This window comes from Hordeum vulgare, chromosome 4H (genome assembly GCF_904849725.1).
Source record: "Hordeum vulgare subsp. vulgare chromosome 4H, MorexV3_pseudomolecules_assembly, whole genome shotgun sequence".
Lineage (NCBI taxonomy): Eukaryota > Viridiplantae > Streptophyta > Magnoliopsida > Poales > Poaceae > Hordeum > Hordeum vulgare.
In genome coordinates, this window is record NC_058521.1 from 415,967,520 (window position 1) to 415,993,517 (window position 25,998).

The 25,998-nt window shown below is 46.8% G+C and overlaps 1 protein-coding gene across 1 annotated transcript; it reads right to left on the reverse strand.

Moving 5' to 3' along the window:
- Positions 1-14,649: 14,649 nt before the first annotated feature.
- Positions 14,650-25,709, reverse strand: LOC123450571 (alanine--tRNA ligase-like). The gene is made up of 6 exons (XM_045127746.1): positions 25,500-25,709; positions 16,359-16,623; positions 16,099-16,286; positions 15,773-15,862; positions 15,507-15,692; positions 14,650-14,664 (listed from the first exon to the last, which is right to left on the reverse strand). Exons 1-6 carry the CDS (start codon positions 25,707-25,709, stop codon positions 14,650-14,652), a joined length of 954 nt encoding a protein of 317 aa, XP_044983681.1.
- Between the last annotated feature and the right edge of the window lie 289 nt (positions 25,710-25,998).

Here is a 25,998-nt window from a genome sequence, read left to right on the forward strand (position 1 = left end):
TCTTGCTAGTTCGTACCTTCCATCCCTAAGATCATCTTTCATAGGTGGAGACACTAAGAAAAACAATTCACTCGACAGCCGAGTGACAAACGTGCTTCAAGTACGAAAAAGGACCCTCAGTCCAAGTTCTTAAGACCAGTGCCAATCATAAACGATCGAGAGTGGTATCGGGGACTACATCCAGTGGGTGCACTCAAGGTGCCCCCACTGGATACAACACCACTCGACTAGGTTTGACCTATCCGAGTAATAAAAAAAGAGAGAGAGCAAACATGCAAAATTGTCTCTATCAAACCTCGCCGATGCAAACACTCGACAACAGTCTCGGGGACTACACCGAGTGGGTGCACTCAGCGTGCCCCCACTGGACTAAGACATGATTTTACTCAAGGAGAAAACAAGCAAGCATACAACAAAAGGAAACACCTAGTGGGTGTAGAGTCAAGATGGATAGGAATTCAATCAGAAATGAACTTGCAATCGCACTTACTTGGACATTGGCATGAAGCGTTGAGCTCGCATCATAAGCCAACTTGCTAGCCTTGTAGGCCTCCTTCACTCGCAGCATCATTTGCTCAGCCTGGATCATGGCTTCTTTACCACCTCTAGTCTAGTCCTCTCGGACGCGGTGTAGAGAGAACGCAGGCTTCGGGTGAGTTGGTGTTGCAGCTGAGGTCACAAGAGTGGCCTCGAGTTGTCCAATCGGTGCCAAAACCACAAGAGTTGAAGGTGCCACCGGGGCACTCGACAGAGGAACCTCAAGTCTAGCTTTAGCTCTCGAAGATTCCCCAAACCCTTCACACAGCGCAACAGTCGACCTGCGATGCTCCTCATCGACGTCCACATGGATGACGTCTGAAGCTGCCAATCAACCATGTTAACTTATTTAATCAACGAATCATTTCCAAAAAACAGAGCAGGGTGAAGATTTGTTATACCTCGTTGAGAAGTTGCCACATCAGCAATTTCCATTTCCATGTGCTCATCTTCATCACGCAGAGGTGACGTCACCGAGGTAACAGCTCTGGCAAGCAAATTTCACTCGTTCAGAAAAAACATGAAGTTCCACAACAGTAGAAGAAGGGAAATGAACACTCATGCTGAGGCGACGCGCACGGCGATCTTCATACGGGGCAGAGCCTCTAAGGCTTTGGCGGACCAGATTTAAGCTGCTTTGCAGCCTTTTTAGTCGACTCAGAGGTCGCGGCCCGGTCACGCTTTGGATTCCTGGTGCGCGATGCCAGGGTTCTACTTGGGACAACTGCGGGGTCTTGACGCTGCTTGGATCGTTGTTCGATGCACGGAGGGGACTGAGCATCTTCCTTGCTCTCCTGTGAGTTTTCATCACCACCTTCGTTGTCATCAGCATAATCAGTGTATGCGCTGCCGCCTGCGCTCTCTTCTCCATCATCAAGTTGTCCTTCGTTTGGTACGGGCGAGTACATGTTCGTTAACTCCTCCAAGATACAAACACTAAAGTCAGTCGGCTCAATATCCGATCACTCGACGAATTATGAAAGCACTCAACAAAGATATAACTCACCAGGTTTGGCGGCGGGTTCTTCGGAGAGAAAGGTAGGATTCGCTTGGCTCCTAGAGGGTTTTCACACGCTCCAGTGATGCTTCTGAGCCACTACGCAACAATCTCCTCAGAGACTTCCTCCGGATGGGTCCGAGTGGTGTCTTCAACACCCGAATAATGCCACATAGTGTGGTCCCTCGCTTCAAGGGGCTGGATTCGCCGACTGAGAAATGCCTCTAAAAGGTCCATGTCTGTCACTCCGCCACGGACCAAGTTCACTACAGCATTCACTAAAATTCCTACATGGACTTTCTCTCCCTCCGTCATGTTCAACGTTTTGGGAGTAGTGGGATGCTCTAATGTTGTAACGCCCAAGATGCAGTCCTATCCTTATTTTGGCGCGAGAGCCTCGAAAGGGATAGAAACGCATCTCCTTGTTTCGCAATAATGGATATCGTTACAACTACATGTACTGAAAAGTTGATTATAAGGAGCTGGCTTACAGTCGCCACAAGCTACATCAGATTCACTTCAGTACAATATCATACAATCATCATGAAGAAGAGCAGGGTCCGTCTACGGACAAAAATAAACGATAAAAGAACGACGTCCATCCTTGCTATCCCAGGCTGCCGGCCTGGAACCCATCCTAGATCGATGAAGAAGAAGAAGAAGAAACTCCAAATATAACAATCATCACGCGCACGTCAAAGTGTCACCTTACCTGCATCTGCAACTGTTGTTGTAGTAATCTGTGAGCCACAGGGACTCGGCAATCTCATTTCCAAAGGTATCAAGACTAGCAAATCTTAAGGGGTGGGGTATGGTTAAGTGGTGGGGCTGCAACAAGCGACTAAGCATTTATTTGGTGGCTAACTTACGAGTACAAGAATAAGGAGGGGGATGATCTATGCATAGCGGACGTGAACTACTGATGATCAAGCGAATGATCATGGACACCTACTTACGTCAGACGTAACCCCACCATGTCCTCGATTGGAGAAGGAGCTCACAACAGAGACAGTCACGGTTACGCACTCATTTGGCAAGTTTTAATTAAGTTACTTCGAGTTATCTAGAACCGGATGTTAAACAAAGTTTCCACGTTGCCACATAACCGTGGGCACGACTTTTCAAAAGATTTAACCCTGCAGGGATGCTCCAACTAGTCAATCACAAACTACCACACGCTACGACGGAATGACCTCGATCAGGGAAACTAGTAATCTCCTCGGATTCCTATTGGAAAACCTCAACCTCGAGATAACCCAAAGCATCCTCGGAATCCCTCGCACAACACGCTCGAGAAAGGTAAAAACAAGTCCAGCAAGGCCACCCGACATGTCGACGAACTCGATAGGAGAAGCGTATCTCGTTCTTAGGACACGACCGGATGGAACTAGCTACAGTAAAACCAAACGTCGAGTTTCCTCGCGGTGGCCCCGTAGGCAGCCCGTTTGGGACCAACACCATCAGCATTGCCCCCCGTGTATTATGTTGAATTACTCCTCGGTTCATAATGCCCTATGTTTTGTAGAATTAACAGAATTATTATGTTGGTAAATATAGTACCAATGTTGGGACTTGCCAGACAAGCTTTATCCCAAAACGAGAACCCAGGGGGTCCCCATAACAACCCCAAGCATGTTAGGAGCGCTTATTTATGGAACATAACACCAGTAGCCGAAACTAAGGCAACAAAGGTGGAACAAAACACCAGGCTAGAAAGGTCGAGCCTTCCACCTTTTACCAAGTATATAGGTGCATTAAATTAATTAACAATAATATGGTGATATGGCAAGGAACCCATATTATCACATGGAAGCAACCGCACTTAGAACTAGCAACGCTATCCAAATGGTTAAGCAAGCGGTAACATAGCCAATCAGTGGTTTGCTAGGTTGTGAACAGGTTGAAGGTGTTCATGGCACTGTTGGGAGGCTGATATTTAACAGGTGGTAGGCAGCAAGACATAACAATAAAATGAAACAACTAGCATGGCAATGATAGTAATGGTATCTAGTTAAATGATCATCTTTTCTGAGATCCTGCTTGGAAGAAAAACGACTCCGTGAAGCAGACGAACCGACGTAGCCGAATGGATCCTCACATTCCGACACGCTTGCGAAACTCTATCGAGAGGAAGGAAACCGGAAACAAGAATCAATACCCGATATTCACCACGGCACATGCACGATATGATGCACACCCTAATATGATGCATGATCAATTCAAATATACAAGGCATGGAACAATAATTCACATCACACAACACTACCCATTAAGTGAAGCTCAATATGCAATGACTTGCATATTGACGAAACTCCACGTTTAATTATTTAGTTCACTCTGTTTATTTCCATGGCAATATTAAATGTGGTTAAACATGGAAAGGGGTGAAGCACAAATTAATCTACCTATCTAGGCATTTTAAATGAGGTCGGAAACGACATATAGCATCTCCGAAACGACCCCACGCGTTAAAATCCAATTCTTTCCAGATATGTCCTAATCATATTTTATGTTTGTTAACCGGCAAAACAAAGTTGTTCACGTGATTCTACTTGTCGTTCTAGTCCATTTACATATATGGCTCATCTCCGACGGAGCTACGGTTAATAAACTATGACCTAAAGCGTTTTTAACATGTCGACACGCAAACCGATGCAAACAGCACACCTAACAGCCTTAAACATGCATAAGAGTTGGAAAATGTTGTTCTACGTGAAATTCTAGCCAAGTTACATATCTAACTTGTCGCAATCCGATGCACAGGTTAAAATCTACGGGCGTTTGAAAATATGCTCTTTTTCTGAAAATGAATTAAATCCGAGAACCTAAAAAAATACTAACGGGCCGAAATCTGTTAAACTGGGCCAACAAGGCACGGGCGCTAGATAACTAAAATACGGTCGGGCGCCAAATAGAGGGCTCGGGGAATCGGCTCACCTTTGGGCCTTCTCGGGACGGTGGAGGGCGAAGGGAGGCAGGCCGAAGCTGCTCGGCCTCGGGCTAGCATCTGGTGGCTGCTGCTCCCGCTGGGTCGGGACGAGGCAGATGCCCACGGGATGAGCCGAAGGGCGCACAGCGCTGGGCCTGCGAGAGCGATGGTCGGGGCTGGCTCGTGGCCCATGCGGGCGCTTGCCCAAGCGACAGGGACCGAGCGCAGTGTCGTACTCCACCCGATCCCGCCTGGATCGAGGAGGGCAGGACGGACAAGGGTGCCCGACGGCGGTGAGGGGGCTTAGGGCTGCCAGCCTCTCCCGACGATGACAGAGCCGGGCAATGGCAGGGCATGCACATCGACGGGGCCGGCGAAGTTGTGGCGGTGGCTGGAGATCGCAGCTCGGCATGGAGTCGACGGCATCTGCGAGTGGCGGGGCCAGGGTGAGGTGCGGGCGCGGCGGCGACCAGCTGCGGGAGGAGCGGGGCGGTGCACAGCAGCTTGGGAGGCGCGGCTCGGGCTACAGGTAGGAGGAGCGGGGGATCTCGGGCGATTCGGGCCGGGCGGGCCCGAACTGGGTCTCGCAAGCCAGTGGCGGCTGGGGGAGGAGAGGCTGCGCTAGGGTTTGAGGGGAGCGTGGATCCCGAGGTAGAGTTGGCTGTCCAAATAAGGAAGGGGGAGCTGTCTATTTATAGACAAGGGCTAGGGTTAGCTATTTTTCGCCCTGATTTCGACCGTAGGATCGGAATCGGACGGTCCTGGTCGAGGGGACGGCTAGGTGGCTGTGTAGGCGGGTTAGGCGGAGATGAGAGAGAAAACAGGCACCCGACATGATATTTTAAAACACCGAAAAAAAACATCCGACGATAAACCGAAGACGGTGCCGCTACGGTCGACCGTTCGGATATCAAACGGACTCTGATTGCAACGAAATTTGGCAGGCGCTCTACCTACACTATATAAAGGCTGCACACCAAGTTCTGAACCAATTCGAGACTATTTTTAATGCAATTTTAAAAACAAGATTTTAACGATGTCGCGGGCGCGGGCATGTGTTGTTGGTCTCAAAACGGTCAATGACGAACCGACAACTAATAATGGATGCAAGTTTGGAAACTGACGGCAACAGAGTGCCGATGCAATGCAGATTATGCGCATGATGCGATAATGAGTGCGACACACAAATAAGTCACACGACGAAAACGGAATAAAAGGGGAATCTTCTGGAGCGTCGGTCTCGGGTTGTCACAAATGTGAAGGGAGGAAGGCCAGTCGACATATTGTGAGACGCAACATCCTTACAATAAAACCAAGTCGACTGCCAACCCCGAACAAATTCAGGAAGGGTCATTGCCGGAAACACGCTCTTGCTCCTCGTTTGGAGTCCCAGGCCACCACATAGGTGGGTGACATGAGTCTTACTATCGCTAGATTTGGCCTTTTTGACCGATTGAGACCGAATGGTGAAGATGTGTTTGAGCAGACCCCAGTGATGTGAACAACCCAGGAAGCATTCACACAATGTTACGAACGCAGAGAGGTACGCAATGGCATTCGGAGGAAAATGGTGAAGTTGTGCACCGAAGAAATTTAAGAACCCACGGAAGAACGGATGGGGAGGGAGAGAAAAACCTTGTTCGACGTGGGAGAGGAGGAGGACGCGCTCACCTTCACGCGGCTCTGGCTCGGTCTCTCCCTCCGGCAATCTCCACGACCCATCGGCTATCAGCCCATCAACGACGAGATTTTTGACATCCTCCGCAGTGACGGTCGACCGAAGGAAATCTCCTTGAATCCACCCTGCAAGCGTCAAAGACCGGGCGCTCGACGGCTTCTTCCCCTTGGCTCCCTTCTTCGAGCGCTCGAGCTTCTCCATCTTCCCCTTCCTCATCGTGGCGGCGGTCGTCGGGGCGGAGCTGAGAGGCGTGCGTGGAGCAGAGAGGGGCGGAGGAAAAGAGGGGAATGGCAAAGGAGTACTGTTCCAGCCCTAGCACCATCCTGTTTTATATCTGCCCGAGTGAGTCGCTGACCTGTGGGGCCGCCGTATCCCTGTGTATCCTGATTTCAGAGGAAGCGCGATATGTGGCGCTAAAGACGACACGAAGATCGAGGCATCATGCCCCCGCTTGCTACGGTTGTTGCATCATCATCGCGCGACGCGCGCTTACCAAATTTTCGAATCCTGTGAAGTCCGAACCTGGCGAAGGGACATGTCGCGTCAAGGGACCCTACTAACCGCTCGAACTAGACTCCATACTCAAGTTCACTTGGATGTATTTCAAGACAGAATCGATCAGGGTGAATGACAAAGACTTCAATCGACGCATATTCCTGTGAAGCCCTAAAATGCATTTGGGGTATGTGTGTCTTGTCAGTATCTCCATGGGCCCTTTTTCACTCGAACCTCGATCCATTCGGGGGCTAATGATGGGGATATGTACCTAGGGTAGGGTCTTAGGCCTGACCTACATGCCCTACCTAAGGACACTACATTGGAAGACTTAAAGACTACAAAGAAGATGCCAACTGGAATCACTATGGTGCATGGGTCACTAGACATTACATCCACTCAGAGGTTTCTCCCTGCATTCGACAGTTACCTTTCACTCAGAAGAATGAGAAGCGAGTAGACCGTGGAAGATCAGAAGCCGCTCTAGGGAGGCCTAGTAGACCGTGGAAGATCAGAAGCCGCTCTAGGGAGGCCAATAGGCAGGCATTCGACTGGTCGCCATAAGTTGAATTTATTGCATACGTTATCAGTAACGTTCACCTTTATTACCATGATCGAACCCTTGGTTGTCAGGAATTGATGAGGGGCAGCGCACTTTATATAAGCCACCCCTCCCCCTCTAGCACAAGGGTTCGCACCCCTTGTAACTCACACATTAGACATGACATAAGCTCGAGAGCACTAAGACGTAGGGCTGTTACCTCCACGAGAGGGGCGTGAACTCATACATCTGTGTGTACAATCTCGCCGTAGCTAGGACTCTGCCTCTCCTTACGTACCCATAACCTCTACTATCAGGCTCGTTCCCATGACAATAACCCCACTTTTGCTTAATCGATGAGTATGACCTATGATCAAGTATTCTTACTTGGCTCCTAAGTCAATATACTCATATATAGATGACTTTGTCATCGACAAAGTGCTTGATAGATGCTAGAATGTTTATGCATGTTCACCATGTTTTATTCATCATCTTATTGTGTGAGCATGTTGGTCTGCATATTTTTTCTCATTCGAGGACATCCAATTGTTGTTATTTGGCTCTTGATTTATCTTTTGCCAACTGGATGGACAAGAATGCCTAGGACCCTCCTCTAGCTGTTTATGCTATCTGATCTCAAGTTATATTCATGCTTCATCACAAAACATGAACAAGCACTTGTCGATCCCTCTGTGTGAAGGAGCACTCGGAGTTCCGTATCTTCAAAGGATGCCTTCCAAAACCTCTTTGTGAATCTCGGTGAAACCAACCCCACAAACTCGGTTCCAGCGAATTCCCAAAGTTGATCTGGTTTTTCAACCTCGGTACCACCGAAATCACCAACTTGGTTACACCAAGTTTCCCTATCAGGTGACAACAGAGGAACTCGGTGATACCGATTTTTTAATCTCGGTGACACCGACAGTGACGGATATAAAGCTTTGTGTATCAAACATTTTGAAATCACTTCTTCAAACGCTTTGTTCCCAAAACCCTAAGGTGCCGGCAAGGACCCCTGGTCATCGCCTTTGCCTCCCCGAGCACCTCCGCCATCAACAAAATCATCACCGTCGTTGTCGCCGTAGTCGGACCGCCACCAAGCTAGGGTATGGTTCCGATCTCCTCTTGCGCTCATGTAATCTGACTCATGCGCATTAGGAATTTTTATCTATAAGCCACTATGTGCAAACCCTCCTTCCACCAGAAGTTCTCATAGATTAGAGATCAAAATATTTGTAGGTTTAGCCGTCCGCGGAACTCATCTCGGTGACACCGGATTGCATTGAATCTAGGGTTTGTGAGAATGTACTCGGTGAGACCGAGTTGCCACTTCTGATTCCACCGAAGTGATGGACAAGTCTGTGTAAAGTAGTTCATTTGTCTCGGTGACTCCGAAAATTCAGACTCGGTGCTAACGAAATGTGATCTGCAGAAAGCTAAAACTAAGGATGTCATTGTTCAAATGTTTGAAAACCTTTTGTACTTTGTGATGCTCAATCCTTCAGCTCTTCTATATATGTTTCATAGATCCGCTTGTCTGCTAGTCTGTTGGTTGCTTATTTGCTCAGTGTGTCAGGATGTCACGGTCTAATGATAGCCAGAATGATTTCAGAGAGAACAGTGTTGAGATGGACTCAGGCACAAGTCCATAGAAGACAACTTCTGACCCAGGTTCTCACACCTCGCATGGCTTGCCAAAACAAGGCACCACGCAGAGGGAGAAGCTTGACTCAGATGAAGAGGACTCATATTTTGTGCCAGAGGAAACTTCTGCTCCTCCAAAGGCTCCTAAGAAGAATGTCAGGAAAGAGTATGCTAAGCCAGATGATCTTAGAGCTCCTAAATTTGCAAGACAGAGTACATCACTTTCCATTGATAATCCTCCTAAGAAGGGTGGTGCAAAGAGATCCAGGAAGAGGTTGATTCATGTTGTTGGAAGACATACTCCCATGTATGAGGATCCACAAGATGCTGCTGGAGAAGAAGAGATCTTAGCTGATGCCCCTCCTCCTCAGAAGAAGAAGAAGAAGAAGCTCATGGCTGATGCCATGCCCAGGGAAAATACTCCCAAGCCTCCTAAGGCTAAGAAGTTTGTAGCTCCCAAGAGGACTACAAAGGACATTCCTGCAGGTACCAAGGAGAAAGGCCTTTCTTCTAATGCCTTTGCTACAAAGGAAGAAGAAGGGGATGCACCTATTCTTAGAAAGCTCCGACCAAATCTGCCACTGCAGAATGTTGCTCATCCAGTAGCTGAAGATATGAAGAAGAGGAAAGATGAAGGTTTGAGGAAATGGAGAGCTACTGATCCATATGTTGTCAGGAGAAGAACTGTTGTTGATCCAAGGTTTCACACCAAGGAACAACAAGCTTTTTATGGGACTGTTCTATATGACAAAAGTCCAGCAGTTAGTGACGTGAGACATGTTGACTGGGCTTACATCAAAGCAAATGAAAATTTCTTTCCCGATGTGCAAGACAATTTCAAGTGTGTCGACATTGAAGACTTTCTTGGAAAAGAGATGACCCCATGGAATGATGAACTGATCATGCAATTCTACTCAACTGTTCACTTCTATGGAGATGGTTCTATTGTGTGGATGACTGATGGTCACAAGTATGAGTCAACAAGTGATGAGTGGGCCACTATCATTGGTGCCCCTAAGCAGGAAGAGAGTGATGTTGATGTGTACTCTGAGAAGAAGATGAGTCACAACTCCATGGCCAACATGTACAAGCCAATTCCTCACAAGTTTTTGGCTACTCACAAGCTTGGCTCAGGGTACTTCTTACAAGCAGGGATACCCACAACTAACACCATTCTGAGATACACCTTGATGACTAAATCAGGTGATGAGAAGATGATTTGAGGTCACTCCATCAATTTGCTGCATCATTTGGACTCTCACACTAGTTTTAGAGTGATGGACTTGATAGTAGAGACTATCCGGAGGACTGCTGCTGATCAGAAAAGATTTTGTGGATATGCCCCATACATTCAGATGCTTCTCAATGCCAAGCTAGGCAAGCATGCATTTCTACTTGATCGTCACCATTTAACTCTTCAACCAGAATTTGAAGACAATGAAGTGGTAATGGATGAATTGAGCTCAGCTGCGGCTAGAATTGCATGATACCTCACCATTTCTACTTGATCTTCACCATTTACCTCTTCAACCAGTTCATTTTAATACCTCGCCTCCTACACATGCCTATTCTGTGAGAGAGTGATTTTATGTTGAGGAGACTATCTTTAGAAGCACAAGAGCAAGGAGTTCATCGTTCTACCACATCTATTACCTTTTGAAGGGTGGTGCCTCCTAAATTGGTTAGGTGTTGCTTGGGAGCCTCCTACCTTGTGTTGTGGAGTTGAACCAAGATGTTTGTAAGGACAAGGCGATCGCCTACTTCGTGAAGATCTATCGTGAGTAAGGCTAGTCATGTGTGGACGGAAGCCGTAGTGGAATAGACAAGGACGCTTCTTCATGGACCCATTGTGGGTGGAGCCCTCCGTGTACTCTCGCAGCCATTACCCTCCGTGGGTTGAAGTCTCCACTAACATGGACGTACAATAGCGCCACCTATCGGAACCATGCAAAAAATCGTCGTGTCAACCTCTTTGGGTTTGATCTCCTAAACTCTACTCCTTTACATGTGCAAAGTCTTTACTTTTCATCTGCCATATATATATATGTTGACTAGCATGTGTAGGGTGTACTAGACTTGTTAGTATCGTTAAAATCTACCAACCTTGAAATTGAGAAGGCTAAGATTTTAATCTTGACAAGTAGTCTATTCACCCTCCCCCCTCTAGACACAACTTCTATCGATCTCACAGTGCGTGACCTCCACGTTGACCTGGGACGGCTCAGAGGCTTCCATCGCGGCGAAGAATGGCGAGGAAGATGGATCGGATCGCGCGATGGCGGGGCAATGGCTGCCGAGGAGGGGGAAGCGGGGAACGGCCGCGCGGAAATTTCCCTCGCGCCAAATCTCATTGCGGATAGGGGGAGAGCTCGGGTTGGCCTCCCACCCCGTGAATGTAAAGGTTGAGGACGAACTTTTGCCGCGCCCCGCAAAAACTTTTACGGGTCGTACGCATTTCCAGGGTCTGGTCGGGCAGCATTTTCTGCGCAGACTCGTATTTTGACTGTTATTTTACGGGTCGTGACGCTATACGGGGTCTGGTGGGCATGCTCTAAGTCGCTCATGATTTCCATTCAAAGCATCGACATGTGGGGGTTTGCAGTTTTGTCACCGGTAGATCACAGCTTCTCCCGCCGATTGGTTATAGTGTCGCTCGAGCATCGTCCATCGCTCCACGAGCTCGGTGTTGGCACCATCATTGGCACGCCCACCGATTGAAGCTTTTTTACGTAGCCACTTGCAGCTTTCGTTAACGCCATTGCAGTTTCATCAATGTCATTGTAGTTTTTTCTTTTTAGTGTCTCTGGTTGAAACTCTTTTGTAGTTGATTGTAGCTTTCTCTACATCGGTTGCAACTCTTTTCCTTGACATTCATTACCCCCAACTTCCGTCAACATTGGTTGAATCTGTTTGTGAAACCGGTTGTAGCTTTCTCTCATCCGTTGTAGCCTTTTCTTGTTGGTGGTGGCTAACCCCGGCATCCGTCATCGCTGGTTGAAGCTTTTGACTGTGCTGGTTGTAGCTTCCTTGAACTCTGGTTGTAATATCAGTGGTAGACGCTTGGCGCTCGCAGTTCCAGTGGTGTCCCCTCTCACCCCATCCCTCATGCTAGGTGCACTCCGTCGTCCGCAACTTATTGTGCTTTGGGTAGTAGCTCCTTGGTTTGTCGGCTGCAACACCTTCTTGCTTGTCGTAGCAGCGAGTCCGATGTTGTCGACTCGTGCACTCGAGGCACCGCATATGCGTTGCAGCTCTGTCTAGAAATGCATTGTAGTTGGTGTCTCGCAGCCCCACCCATGCGACCTACCTTCGACCCATGAGCTTGCCGCATGAAAAAAGGAAGAGAGGAGGCAGATTGGGCATGGGACACACATGGGAAGTGAGAGAGGAGAGAACATTGAGTTGGCATTTTTTGTGAGGAAGAAGAACCTGAAAGGATAATGTTCGCGAGGGAGGTGGAAAACGGACCACATGATTCTGCCCCATATAGTTGCTTGTGTGCGACCGGCGAATTTTCGATCGGTCGGCCGCTACGAAACGTTTCCCATCTTGGATTTGTTTTGGCTCGCAATCCAATCTTGTTGGCAAAACAGAAAACGGGCAGATGTCATGTACTTTCCTAAAATGATGTTTTTTAATTAATTATTACTCCAAATGATGTTTTTAGGAGAAGTGCCACATTTATATTAATACCATCAGCAAATTACAGCAAATGTAGCATATCTCTGAAGATATCCAAAGAAATAGCACACCAAGAGAAAGTATAGGAAATATTCTCAACAAAGGAAAATTGAAGAAAAAACCTTCTTCATCCCTTCAACCACCAACACACTGACCAAAAAACTTTGACCACTGTAGTCAAAGCGTTCGCCCGAGAGGAGAAGAAATGGTCTCCACTAAGTCAAGGTCTAAAAGAAAGCCATAGCAGTAAAGTTGCGTTATGAGCCTATGAATAGACGAGGCCGTGAACGGATCTGCAGTTGTCGTTGTAGGTTATGGGCCGGAGCAAATCTTCACCTCGCTTTGGATCGCGGCCATGAATGTCTCGGACGACGACAACGACGGGAGGCTCCAAAACCGTTAACCATCTTCTGTCGCCGAAGAAACACTTGGTGCACCATCTCTTGGGTGACACCGGAGTGGCAGCCCGAGTCAGCTCCAATACAAACACTTCCGACTCTGTGATGGCACGGGAGGAACTGCCGACGCGAGGTGGACAGGGCTGAAGAAACGGGACCCCTGGCAAGACATCCATCGCCCTCTTCCTCTTGAAGGCTAGGCCTGGACACAAATCTGATCTCCTCAATGTCGTCATAGAAACACCTTCGATGCGGTGGCCCAAAAAATATTATTCGAGGTGACGACGCCGGCACCGACCAAGCACAGTCACCTCACACACAAATCCTATACCTAGACGCTGGAGACAAAGAACCGGGGCTACCCCGCCCAGTCGTCGCGGCCGAAGCGACGAGCGGCGCAAGGGTAGTCAGTGGCTGCACGACGTAAAAACAAAAATCTTCGCCTTGATATCGCCCAAGAACAGATAGGAGCGAAACTTGTTACCTTGCTGAAATGATATTGGTACGTGTACTATTTATTTTTAAGATATACTAGTACAAATGCCTGTGAGTTGCACCGGGTAAAAAATATGATCATGTGTCTGCAGCATACATGAATATATTTAGTGAGCGCAATAGACTGAGTCAATAGGCATGAGACACTGCACCAATTCTCTCTTTTTTCTTCCAGAGAAGAAACTGCACTAACATTAAATTGAACTCTTCGAAATTCATCTTGCTTTCACAGGAAAGCCCCGAAAGATAAAGAAGAAATAGTCCAACATTTAAAAAGTTTGTAAATATATTAGTTGGATGAGAATAAACATATGAAGCAGCAATGATCAATAATAAACAAATAGGTGGGGAGTGAATTATTCCTACTTTATTCGCTGAGGTGCAGCACTGTGACTTTGCAACATAGAAGTAAGTAAGCACGGTTATTGGTTTGAATCCATGTTAGCTGTAATGATTTTACTAATAACACATCATTTTCTCAATTTTAAATTCATATTGCTATCACTTACACATTACTGGACAAGTCGTTCAGACTTCCGACTCGACTGGACTCTGCGGCTTCCTTCCAGCCCATAGTCCATCCTAACATAGCCAGTGAAAGAGCTATTTGTTTCATACATAATGTCCATAGCTGGTGTCGCCTCAGCCTGAACAACCCAACCGAGCCAAAATAAATCTGAGACGGACTCTTCTTCATGCTTGAGGAAGTATTTTTGAAAGTAATCATGTTCTTCTCTTTAGTAGAAGATGTTTCAAGTTTCTGCTGTACAAAACGACTCCTGAATTGATCCGAAATCCAGAAAGAGAACCATATCAGTATCCAACATAAACACATCAATTACACTCTAAATTCAGGAAGTAATAATACCTGAACTCAACCACATGACATCCGGCAGCTCAAAAGATCAGGTCTTATTGGTCTTGAAACAAACATGGTTACCCCGCACATTGGTGTTCTCCTCGTGCATTTTTCATGAAGGGGACAAGGGATAATGAGAGTAATTAATTCTCACTGTTATTAGGATTTCAGATGGTACCGAGCAGAGTTACCTCCAAATCCTGACTATCAACGTCGTCGACACACTGGCATGTGCTGACGATGCCATGGCAATTCAGAACCTGGCCTAATGGCTTAAAATCTCTATTGTTCTTCAATATGTATATCTCAAGTCAACTCCGGATCAACAAAACCATGGAAACATCAATAAGTTCTAAACTATGTTAGTGTGGAAATAACTAAGGAAAATTAATGGCCTAGTTCAGATCTTTCTAAATTACAATACAACTGTCTGATGTATGAACACAGATTCTAACAAAATAAAGCACTAATTCTAGGCACACGCATGATACCATTCATGCTCAGATGGACTGGTTGCACTGGGGATAATTAAGCTCTCAATGCTAGAAAGTGAAGCTTATATATTGCTGGTATCAATTTGAAGTAAATCAATTGTACGTAGGTTTTCGATACTGTCACCGTCAATTTGTGATCCTAGTAAAAGTGTCCGTGCGTTGCACCGGGTTAGATTGTCGATTTTCTGATCGTGTATTTCGTATTTGACCCCCCTTCCATCATGTTCTTCGTCAACATCTACTTGAACTCCGCACCGTCTTTGAAATGCAAGTAGGTACGTAAACATACGACAAATCATTATATATAGTAGCGAATAATACCTATACGAACTCTCCAAGCAGAAGAAAATAAAAGGTACTAATAGAAACAATTTCCTCCATATGAATGGCTGCCCAGCAGCTCCGAAGAATAGCTACTTGCATCTGTTCAGTAGCAATTGAAAGTTAAGTTGTAAATAAAGGCAAAAACTGCTCGGCACAAACTTGAAATCTGATTTTTGTAAGAGATATAGCAATTCCAATGGCCATTATTTTACTTTTTTCCATAAAATTCGAAAACGCTCTTATGTTCGGACAGAAGGAATGGATATTGATGCACATGTACCGTGGTTATTCAAATGGAGCCAAGCAAGGCAATCCCTGTCTGAATTCTGATTCACATACTCGAGTCTGCAAAACAGAGCACCTGGCGCCATAGCTTCAGAATTTTTATAAAAATGGAAAGCGCGCCGACAGAGAATTGGGATTGGAGTACCGACCTTGAACCGATCCATGGCTTTGACAACTGCTTCGCGGATAGCAGTGGTATCAAGACCCACGTCGGCATGAGTAACACAGAAGGGTTTTCCTTTAGAAACAGCAGCTTCTGCGGCATCTATGGCAGTCTTGACAGCCTTTTGGATATTTCCTTTGCCCATTATCTTCTTCGCCTCCCTAAGTTGCTCCTGATATATGCAACAGCCATAGTCAGCTTTCATTTTAACTATTGACAAGATATGACAAATGAACTGAAGCGTTTACAGACTTCCAGCTTTGAGACATTGCCTTTTACATCAGCTTTTCGTGCAGCTGGGATAGCAGCTGCATCCGGTGTATTCTTGGTGGACCCAGTTTTCTGATGAAGGAACATCATTCTTAGATACAATCTAATACTACAAAGCAGATCAAGAGGAAATGGCTACAAAGTACAATTGATGCCATCTATTTACATAAAGGTTACGGAAATAGTATTTTTTTCTAAGAAAACAAGCAAAAATGACAATAACTTTTAATAATATCCAATTTATTAGAGTATCAAAACCATATAGCTCAAACTAAGAGACACAAGCACAAAAGGGAAAAGCGAAGTACCTTTTCCAATGTCGCCCCGTCCAGTTTAGATGCTTCGTTGATATCACTATCGATAGATGATGCCAACTTCATAGCCTGTGAGGCACACTCAGCAGTAACAGCCGTTATCCTCCGAACACCTTTTGTGATACCCTCTTCGGATAAGAGAGCAAATGCTGCAGCATCCCTAGTGTTTGAAATGTGTGTACCTGACATGCACAAACTTTAGATGACATGAACACACAAATGTACAATTACATAGAACGGAGTAGCAAATATATCTCCACACAGCTCAGTTGATATGGATAACCATTCTTTGCTTTCAGGGTTTGCAAGCAGATCTTCCACTTTGCGGCCAATCGATACAACTCTTACAAGATCAGGTAGATCTACAAAAGTCTGAGCTGGGAGGGATTCATTTTCTGAACTGCCGTCCGCGCCCCTCCCGCTGCTCGAGCCCGAGCGTAGCAGGGCCGGCGGCTGCCTCCACCGGCGCAAGGGGCGAGGGCAGCGAGGCTCCGGTGGCAGGTTGGCGGCGTAGATGGTCTTGTTGGGGAACGTCGCAAGGGAAACAAAATATTTCCTACGCGCACGAAGACCTATCATGGTGATGTCCATCTATGAGAGGGGATGAGTGATCTACGTACCCTTGTAGACCGTACAGCAGAAGCGTTAGTGAACGCGGTTGATGTAGTGGAACGTCCTCACGTCCCTCGATCCTCCCCGCGAACAATCCCGCGATCAGTCCCACGATCTAGTACCGAACGGACGGCACCTCCGCGTTCAGCACACGTACAGCTCGACGATGATCTCGGCCTTCTTGATCCAGCAAGAGAGACGGAGAGGTAGAAGAGTTCTCCGGCAGCGTGACGGCGCTCCGGAGGTTGGTGATGACCTTGTCTCAGCAGGGCTCCGCCCGAGCTCCGCAGAAACGCGATCTAGAGGAAAAACCGTGGAGGTATGTGGTCGGGATGCCGTGGAAAAGTCGTCGTAAATCAGCCCTAAAACCTTCGTATATATAGGTGGGAGGGAGAGGACCTTGCCTTGGGGCTCAAGGAGCCCCAAGGGGGTCGGCCGAGTCCAAGGGGGAAGGCCCCCCCCCAAACCGAGTTGGACTTGGTTTGGTGGGTGGGAGTCCTTCCTTCCCTTCCCACCTCCTCTTTTTTTTCTCTTTGATTTTCTTTCCTAGGCGCATAGGGCCCTTTTGGGCTGCCCCACCAGCCCACTAAGGGCTGGTGTGCCACCCTCAAGGCCTATGGGCTTCCCCAGGGTGGGTTGCCCCCCCCCCCCCCCCCGGTGAACTCCCGGAACCCATTCGTCATTCCCGGTACATTCCCGGTAACTCCGAAAACCTTCCGGTAATCAAATGAGGTCATCCTATATATGAATCTTCCTTTACGGACCATTCCGGAAACCCTCGTGACGTCTGTGATCTTATCCGGGACTCCGAACAACATTCGGTAACCAACCATATAACTCAAATACGCATAAAACAACGTCGAACCTTAAGTGTGCAGACCCTGCGGGTTCGAGAACTATGTAGACATGACCCGAGAGACTCCTCGGTCAATATCCAATAGCGGGACCTGGATGCCCATATTAGATCCTACATATTCTACACAGATCTTATCGTTTGAACCTCAGTGCCAAGGATTCATATAATCCCGTATGTCATTCCCTTTGTCCTTCGGTATGTTACTTGCCCGAGATTCGATCGTCAGTATCCGTATACCTATTTCAATCTCGTTTACCGGCAAGTCTCTTTACTCGTTCCGTAATACAAGATCCCGCAACTTACACTAAGTTACATTGCTTGCAAGGCTTGTGTGTGATGTTGCATTACCGAGTGGGCCCCGAGATACCTCTCCGTCACACGGAGTGACAAATCCCAGTCTTGATCCATACTAACTCAACTAACACCTTCGGAGATACCTGTAGAGCATCTTTATAGTCACCCAGTTACGTTGCGACGTTTGATACACATAAAGCATTCCTTCGGTGTCAGTGAGTTATATGATCTCATGGTCATAGGAATAAATACTTGACACGCAGAAAACAGTAGCAACAAAATGACACGATCAACATGCTACGTCTATTAGTTTGGGTCTAGTCCATCACGTGATTCTCCTAATGACGTGATCCAGTTATCAAGCAACAACACTTTGTTCATAATCAGAAGACACTGACTATCTTTGATCAACTGGCTAGCCAACTAGAGGCTTGCTAGGGACGGTGTTTTGTCTATGTATCCACACAAGTAAATGAGTCTTCATTCAATACAATTATAGCATGGATAATAAACGATTATCTTGATACAGGAATTATAATAATAACTATATGTATTATTGCCTCTAGGGCATAATTCCAACAGTCTCCCACTTGCACTAGAGTCAATAATCTAGCCCTCACATCATCATGCGAATTACATTGTAATAAATCTAACACCCATACAGTTCTGGTGTTGATCATGCTTTGGCCGTGTAAGAGGTTTAGTCAGCGGGTCTGCTACATTCAGATCCGTGTGCACTTTGCATATATTTACGTCCTCTCCCTCGACGTAGTCGCGGATGAGGTTGAAGCGTCGTTTGATGTGTCTGGTCTTCTTGTGAAAACGTGGTTCCTTTGCTAAGGCAATGGCACCCGTGTTGTCACAGAACAAGGTTATTGGATTCAGTGCGCTTGGCACCACTGCAAGATCCGTCATGAACTGCTTCATCCAGACACCCTCCTTAGCCGCCTCCGAGGCAGCCATGTATTCCGCTTCACATGTAGAATCTGCTACGACGCTTTGCTTGGAACTGCACCAGCTTACCGCACCCCCATTAAGAATAATTACGTATCCGGTTTGCGACTTAGAGTCATCCGGATCTGTGTCAAAGCTTGCATCGACGTAACCTTTTACGGCGAGCTCTTCGTCACCTCCATACACGAGAAACATCTCCTTAGTCCTTTTCAGGTACTTCAGGATATTCTTGACCGCTGTCCAGTGACCCACTCCTGGATTACTCTGGAACCTACCCGCCATACTTATGGCCAGGCTAACATCCGGTCTAGTGCACAGCATTGCATACATGATAGAACCTATGGCTGAAGCATAGGGGACGGAGCGCATATGCTCTCTATCTTCATCAGTTGCTGGGCACTGAGTCTTACTCAATTTCGTACCTTGTAAAACTGGCAAGAACCCTTTCTTGGACTGTTCCATTTTGAACCTCTTCAAAACTTTATCAAGGTATGTGCTTTGTGAAAGTCCTATCAGGCGTTTTGATCTATCCCTATAGATCTTAATGCCTAGAATGTAAGCAGCTTCTCCTAGGTCCTTCATAGAGAAACTTTTATTCAAGTAATCCTTTATGCTCTCCAAAAACTCCACGTTGTTCCAATCAGCAATATGTCATCCACATATAATATTAGAAACGCCACAGAGCTCCCACTCACTTTCTTGTAAATACAAGATTCTACAACCACTTGTATAAACCCAAATGCTTTGATCACCTCATCAAAGCGTTTGTTCCAACTCCGAGATGCTTGCACCAATCCATAAATGGATCGCTGGAGCTTGCACACCTTGTTAGCATTCTTAGGATCGACAAAACCTTCGGGTTGTATCATATATAACTCTTCCTTAAGGAAACCGTTAAGGAACGCCGTTTTGACATCCATCTGCCAGATTTCATAATCGAAAAATGCAGCTATTGCTAACATGATTCTAACGGACTTAAGCATCGCTACGGGTGAGAATGTCTCATCGTAGTCAACTCCTTGAACTTGTGAAAAACCCTTTGCCACAAGTCGAGCTTTATAAACGGTCACATTGCCGTCAGCGTCCGTCTTCCTCTTAAATATCCATTTGTTCTGAATAGCCTTGCGGCCCTCAGGTAGTACCTCCAAAGTCCACACTTTGTTCTCATACATGCATCCTATCTCGGACTTCATGGCTTCTAGCCATTTGTTGGAATCTGGGCCCACCATTGCTTCTTCATAGTTTGTAGGTTCATTGTAGTCTAACAACATGATTGATAAGACGGGATTACCGTACCACTCTGGAGCAGCACGTGGTCTCGTCGACCTGCGTGGTTCGACAGGAACTTGAACCGGAGTTTCATGATCATCATCACTAACTTCCTCCTCAACCGGCGTCGCAACGACAGAGGTTTCCCCTTGCCTTGCGCCACCATCCAGAGGGATGAGAGGTTCGACAACCTCGTCAAGTTCTATCTTCCTCCCACTCAATTCTCTCGAGAGAAACTCCTTCTCGAGAAAAGCTCCGTTTTTAGCAACAAACACTTTGCCCTCGGATTTGAGATAGAAGGTGTACCCAACTGTCTCTTTTGGGTAACCTATGAAGACGCACTTTTCCGCTTTGGGTTCCAGCTTTTCAGGCTGAAGCTTTTTGACATAAGCATCACATCCCCAAACTTTAAGAAACGACAACTTTGGCCTTTTGCCATACCACAGTTCGTATGGTGTCGTCTCAACGGATTTTGATGGTACCCTATTTAAAGTGAATGCAGCTGTTTCTAATGCATAACCCCAAAACGATAACGGCAAATCGGTAAGAGACATCATAGATCGCACCATCTCCAATAAAGTACGATTACGACGTTCGGACACACCATTACGCTGTGGTGTTCCAGGCGGTGTTAACTGTGAAACAATTCCACATTGTCTTAAGTGAGCACCAAACTCGAAACTCGGATATTTACCCCCACGATCAGACCGTAGGAACTTGATCTTCTTGTTACGATGATTTTCCACTTCACTCTGAAATTGCTTGAACTTTTCAAATGTTTCAGACTTGTGCTTCATCAAGTAGACATAACCATATCTACTCAAATCGTCAGTGAAGGTGAGAAAATAACGATATCCGCCGCGCGCCTCTACGCTCATCGGACCACACACATCGGTATGTATGATTTCCAACAAGTCACTTGCACGCTCCATAGTTCCAGAGAACGGAGTCTTAGTCATCTTGCCCATGAGGCATGGTTCACACGTGTCAAGTGAATCAAAGTCAAGTGACTCCAAAAGTCCATCAGCATGGAGTTTCTTCATGCGCTTTACACCAATATGACCTAATCGGCAGTGCCGCAGAAATATGGCGCTATCATTGTTAACTCTAACTCTTTTGGTCTCAATGTTATGTATATGCGTATCGCAATCAAGATTCAATATGAACAATCCTCTCACATTAGGTGCATGACCATAAAAGATGTTACTCATAGAAATAGAACAACCATTATTCTCTGACTTAAAAGAGTAACCGTCTCGCAATAAACAAGATCCAGATATAATGTTCATGCTCAACGCAGGCACTAAATAACAATGATTTAAGTTCATCACTAATCCTGATGGTAATTGAAGTGAAACTGTGCCGACGGCGATTGCATCAACCTTGGAACCATTTCCTACGCGCATCGTCACTTCATCTTTCGCCAGCCTTCGTCTATTCCGCAGTTCCTGTTTCGAGTTGCAAATATGAGCAACAGAACCGGTATCGAATACCCAGGCACTACTACGAGAGCCGGTTAAGTACACATCAATAACATGTATATCAAATATACCTGATTTTTCTTTGGCCGCCTTCTTATCTGCCAGATACTTGGGGCAATTGCGCTTCCAGTGACCCATACCCTTGCAATAGTAACACTCCGTTTCAGGCTTAGGTCCAGCTTTGGGTTTCTTCGTCGGATTGGCAACAGGCTTGTCGCTCTTCTTCGAATTACCCTTCTTTCCTTTTCCGTTTCTCTTGAAACTAGTGGGCTTATTCACCATCAACACTTGATGTTCTTTGCGGAGTTCAGACTCTGCGACTTTCAGCATCGCAAACAACTCGCCGGGTGACTTGTTCATCCCTTGCATGTTGTAGTTCAACACAAAGCCTTTGTAGCTTGGCGGCAGTGATTGAAGGATTCTGTCAGTGATAGCCTCTTGCGGGAGTTCAATACCCAGCTCAGCTAGACGGTTTGAGTACCCAGACATTTTGAGCACATGTTCACTGACAGACGAGTTCTCCTCCATCTTGCAAGCATAGAATTTATCGAAGGTCTCATACCTCTCGATCCGGGCGTTCTTCTGAAAGATAAACTTCAACTCCTGGAACATCTCAAATGCTCCATGACGCTCAAAGCGACGTTGAAGTCCCGGTTCTAAGCCATACAAGACTGCACATTGAACTATTGAGTAGTCCTCCTTACGTGCTAACCAAGCGTTCTTAACATCCTGATCAGCCGTAGCGGGTGGTTCATCTCCTAGCGCAGCATTAAGGACATAATCCTTCTTCCTAGCTTGTAAGATTAGCTTAAGATTACGAGCCCAGTCTACAAAGTTGCTTCCATCATCTTTCAACTTAGCTTTCTCTAGGAACGTATTAAAATTCAGGATGACTGTAGCGTGAGCCATGATCTACAACACAAATATATTCAAAGTGGACTTAGACTATGATCAAGATAATTAGAGTTTAACTTAATCAAATTATTCGCTAAACTCCCACTCAAAAAGTACATCTCTCTAGTCATTTGAGTGGTTCATGATCCACTTACACTAGCTCAAGTCCGATCATCACGTGAGTTGAGTATAGTTTCAGTGGTAAGCATCCCTATGCTAATCATATCATCTATATGATTCATGATCGACCTTTCGATCTCATGTGTTCCGAGGCCATGTCCGCACATGCTAGGCTCATCAAGCTTAACCCGAGTGTTCCGCGTGCGCAACTGTTTTGCACCCGTTGTATGTGAACGTTGAGTCCATCACACCCGATCATCACGTGGTGTCTCGAAACGACGAACTGTAGCAACGGTGCACAGTCGGGGAGAACACAATTTCGTCTTGAAATTTTAGTGAGAGATCACCTCATAATGCTACCGTCGTTCTAAGCAAAATAAGGTGCATAAAAGGATTAACATCACATGCAATTCATAAGTGACATGATATGGCCATCATCACATGCTTCTTGATCTCCATCACCAAAGCACCGGCACGATCTTCTTGTCACCGGCGCCACACCATGATCTCCATCAACGTGTTGCCATCGGGGTTGTCGTGCTACTCATGCTATTACTACTAAAGCTACATCCTAGCAAAATAGTAAACGCATCTGCAAGCACAAACGTTAGTATAAAGACAACCCTATGGCTCCTGCCGGTTGCCGTACCATCGACGTGCAAGTCGATATTTTCTATTACAACATGATCATCTCATACATCCAATATATCACATCACATCGTTGGCCATATCACATCACAAGCATACCCTGCAAAAACAAGTTAGACGTCCTCTAATTTTGTTGTTGCATGTTTTACGTGGTGTCCATGGGTATCTAGTAGGATCTGCATCTTACTTACGCAAACACCACAACGGAGATATATGAGTTGCTATTTAACCTCATCCAAGGACCTCCTCGATCAAATCCGATTCAACTAAAGTTGGAGAAACCGACACTTGCCAGTCATCTTTGAGCAACGGGGTTACTCTTAGCGATGAAACCAGTCTCTCGTAAGCGTACGAGTAATGTCGGTCCAAGCCGCTTCAATCCAACAATACCGCGGAATCAAGAAAAGACTAAGGAGGGCAGCAAAACGCACATCACCGCCCACAAAAACTTTTGTGTTCTACTCGAGAAGACATCTACGCATGAACCTAGCTCATGATGCCGCTGTTGGGGAACGTCGCAAGGGAAACAAAAAAATTCCTACGCGCACGAAGACCTATCATGGTGATGTCCATCTACGAGAGGGGATGAGTGATCTACGTACCCTTGTAGACCGTACAGCAGAAGCGTTAGTGAACGCGGTTGATGTAGTGGAACGTCCTCACGTCCCTCGATCCGCCCCGCGAACAATCCCGCGATCAGTCCCACGATCTAGTACCGAACGGACGGCACCTCCGCGTTCAGCACACGTACAGCTCGACGATGATCTCGGCCTTCTTGATCCAGCAAGAGAGACGGAGAGGTAGAAGAGTTCTCCGGCAGCCTGACGGCGCTCGGGAGGTTGGTGATGACCTTGTCTCAGCAGGGCTCCGCCCGAGCTCCGTAGAAACGCGATCTAGAGGAAAAACCGTGGAGATATGTGGTCGGGCTGCCGTGGAAAAGTCGTCGTAAATCAGCCCTAAAACCTCCGTATATATAGGTGGGAGGGAGGGGACCTTGCCTTGGGGCTCAAGGAGCCCCAATGTGGTCGGCCGAGTCCAAGGGGGAAGCCCTTTCTCTTTGATTTTCTTTCCTAGGCGCATAGGGCCCTTTTGGGCTGCCCCACCAGCCCACTAAGGGCTGGTGTGCCACCCTCAAGGCCTATGGGCTTCCCCAGGGTGGGTTCCCCCCCCCCCCCCCCGGTGAACTCCCGGAACCCATTCGTCATTCCCGGTACATTCCCGGTAACTCCGAAAACCTTGCGGTAATAAAATGAGGTCATCCTATATATCAATCTTCGTTTCCGGACCATTCCGGAAACCCTCTTGACGTCCGTGATCTCATCCGGGACTCCGAACAACATTCGGTAACCAACCATATAACTCAAATACGCATAAAACAACGTCGAACCTTAAGTGTGCAGACCCTGCGGGTTCGAGAACTATGTAGACATGACCCGAGAGACTCCTCGGTCAATATCCAATAGCGGGTCCTGGATGCCCATATTGGATCCTACATATTCTATGAAGATCTTATCGTTTGAACCTCAGTGCCAAGGATTCATATAATCCCGTATGTCATTCCCTTTGTCCTTCGATATGTTACTTGCCCGAGATTCGATCGTCAGTATCCGTATACCTATTTCAATCTCGTTTACCGGCAAGTCTCTTTACTCGTTCCGTAATACAAGATCCCGCAACTTACACTAAGTTACATTGCTTGCAAGGCTTGTGTGTGATGTTGCATTACCGAGTGGGCCCCGAGATACCTCTCCGTCACACGGAGTGACAAATCCCAGTCTTGATCCATACTAACTCAACTAACACCTTCGGAGATACCTGTAGAGCATCTTTATAGTCACCCAGTTACGTTGCGACGTTTGATACACACAAAGCATTCCTCCGGTGTCAGTGAGTTATATGATCTCATGGTCATAGGAATAAATACTTGACACGCAGAAAACAGTAGCAACAAAATGACACGATCAACATGCTACGTCTATTAGTTTGGGTCTAGTCCATCACGTGATTCTCCTAATGACGTGATCCAGTTATCAAGCAACAACACTTTGTTCATAATCAGAAGACACTGACTATCTTTGATCAACTGGCTAGCCAACTAGAGGCTTGCTAGGGACGGTGTTTTGTCTATGTATCCACACAAGTAAATGAGTCTTCATTCAATACAATTATAGCATGGATAATAAACGATTATCTTGATACAGGAATTATAATAATAACTATATGTATTATTGCCTCTAGGGCATAATTCCAACAGGTCTCCCCCGGACCGGATCGGGCCGGATCGGGGCTGCGGCGGCGGAGATCGAGGCAGAGGGCGGTGCAGTACAGGCGGCGCTTTGGGCCGGCGAGTGGAGTCGGCTGCGGGCCGGTGGCTGGCGCGGGGTGGCTCGACTGCGGATGGTGGGTCCCCGGCGAGATGCATGCGAGGGGCCGGCGGCGTGCTGCGAGGTCTCGAGCATGGAGCGGCTGGCCGCCATGGACGAGCTCTGCCACGTCTCCGACGACGGCGCATCCATGCTCTGCTTCGACACCCTCTTCGAGACGGCCGAGCCCATCGCCTCCTCGCCCGCCGCCGGCGAGAAGCCCACTCCTGAAGACCGCAATGGGTAAGCCGGGGAACTGAACGAAAGGCTTTTTTTCTAACTTAAAAACGTACTGTGGATTAATTATCAGAAAAGCGAGGGGTGTTTTTGCAAAATTACCGCGACGTACGGCAGAAGCGCTGCGCGCTTTATTATTTTAGGGGAGATAAACCCGGGCCTCTGC

Coding starts and splice junctions, on each gene's coding strand:
- LOC123450571 (XM_045127746.1), bottom strand. CDS start 25,709: ATGGCGGCCAGCCGCTCCATGCTCGAGACCTCGCAGCACGCCGCCGGC. Junction 16,624..25,499: donor CCCCGATCCGGCCCGATCCG/GTCCGGGGGAGA, acceptor TTCCCCAACAAG/ACCATCTACGCCGCCAACCT. Junction 15,693..15,772: donor GCAATGTCTCAAAGCTGGAA/GTCTGTAAACGC, acceptor TGCATATATCAG/GAGCAACTTAGGGAGGCGAA.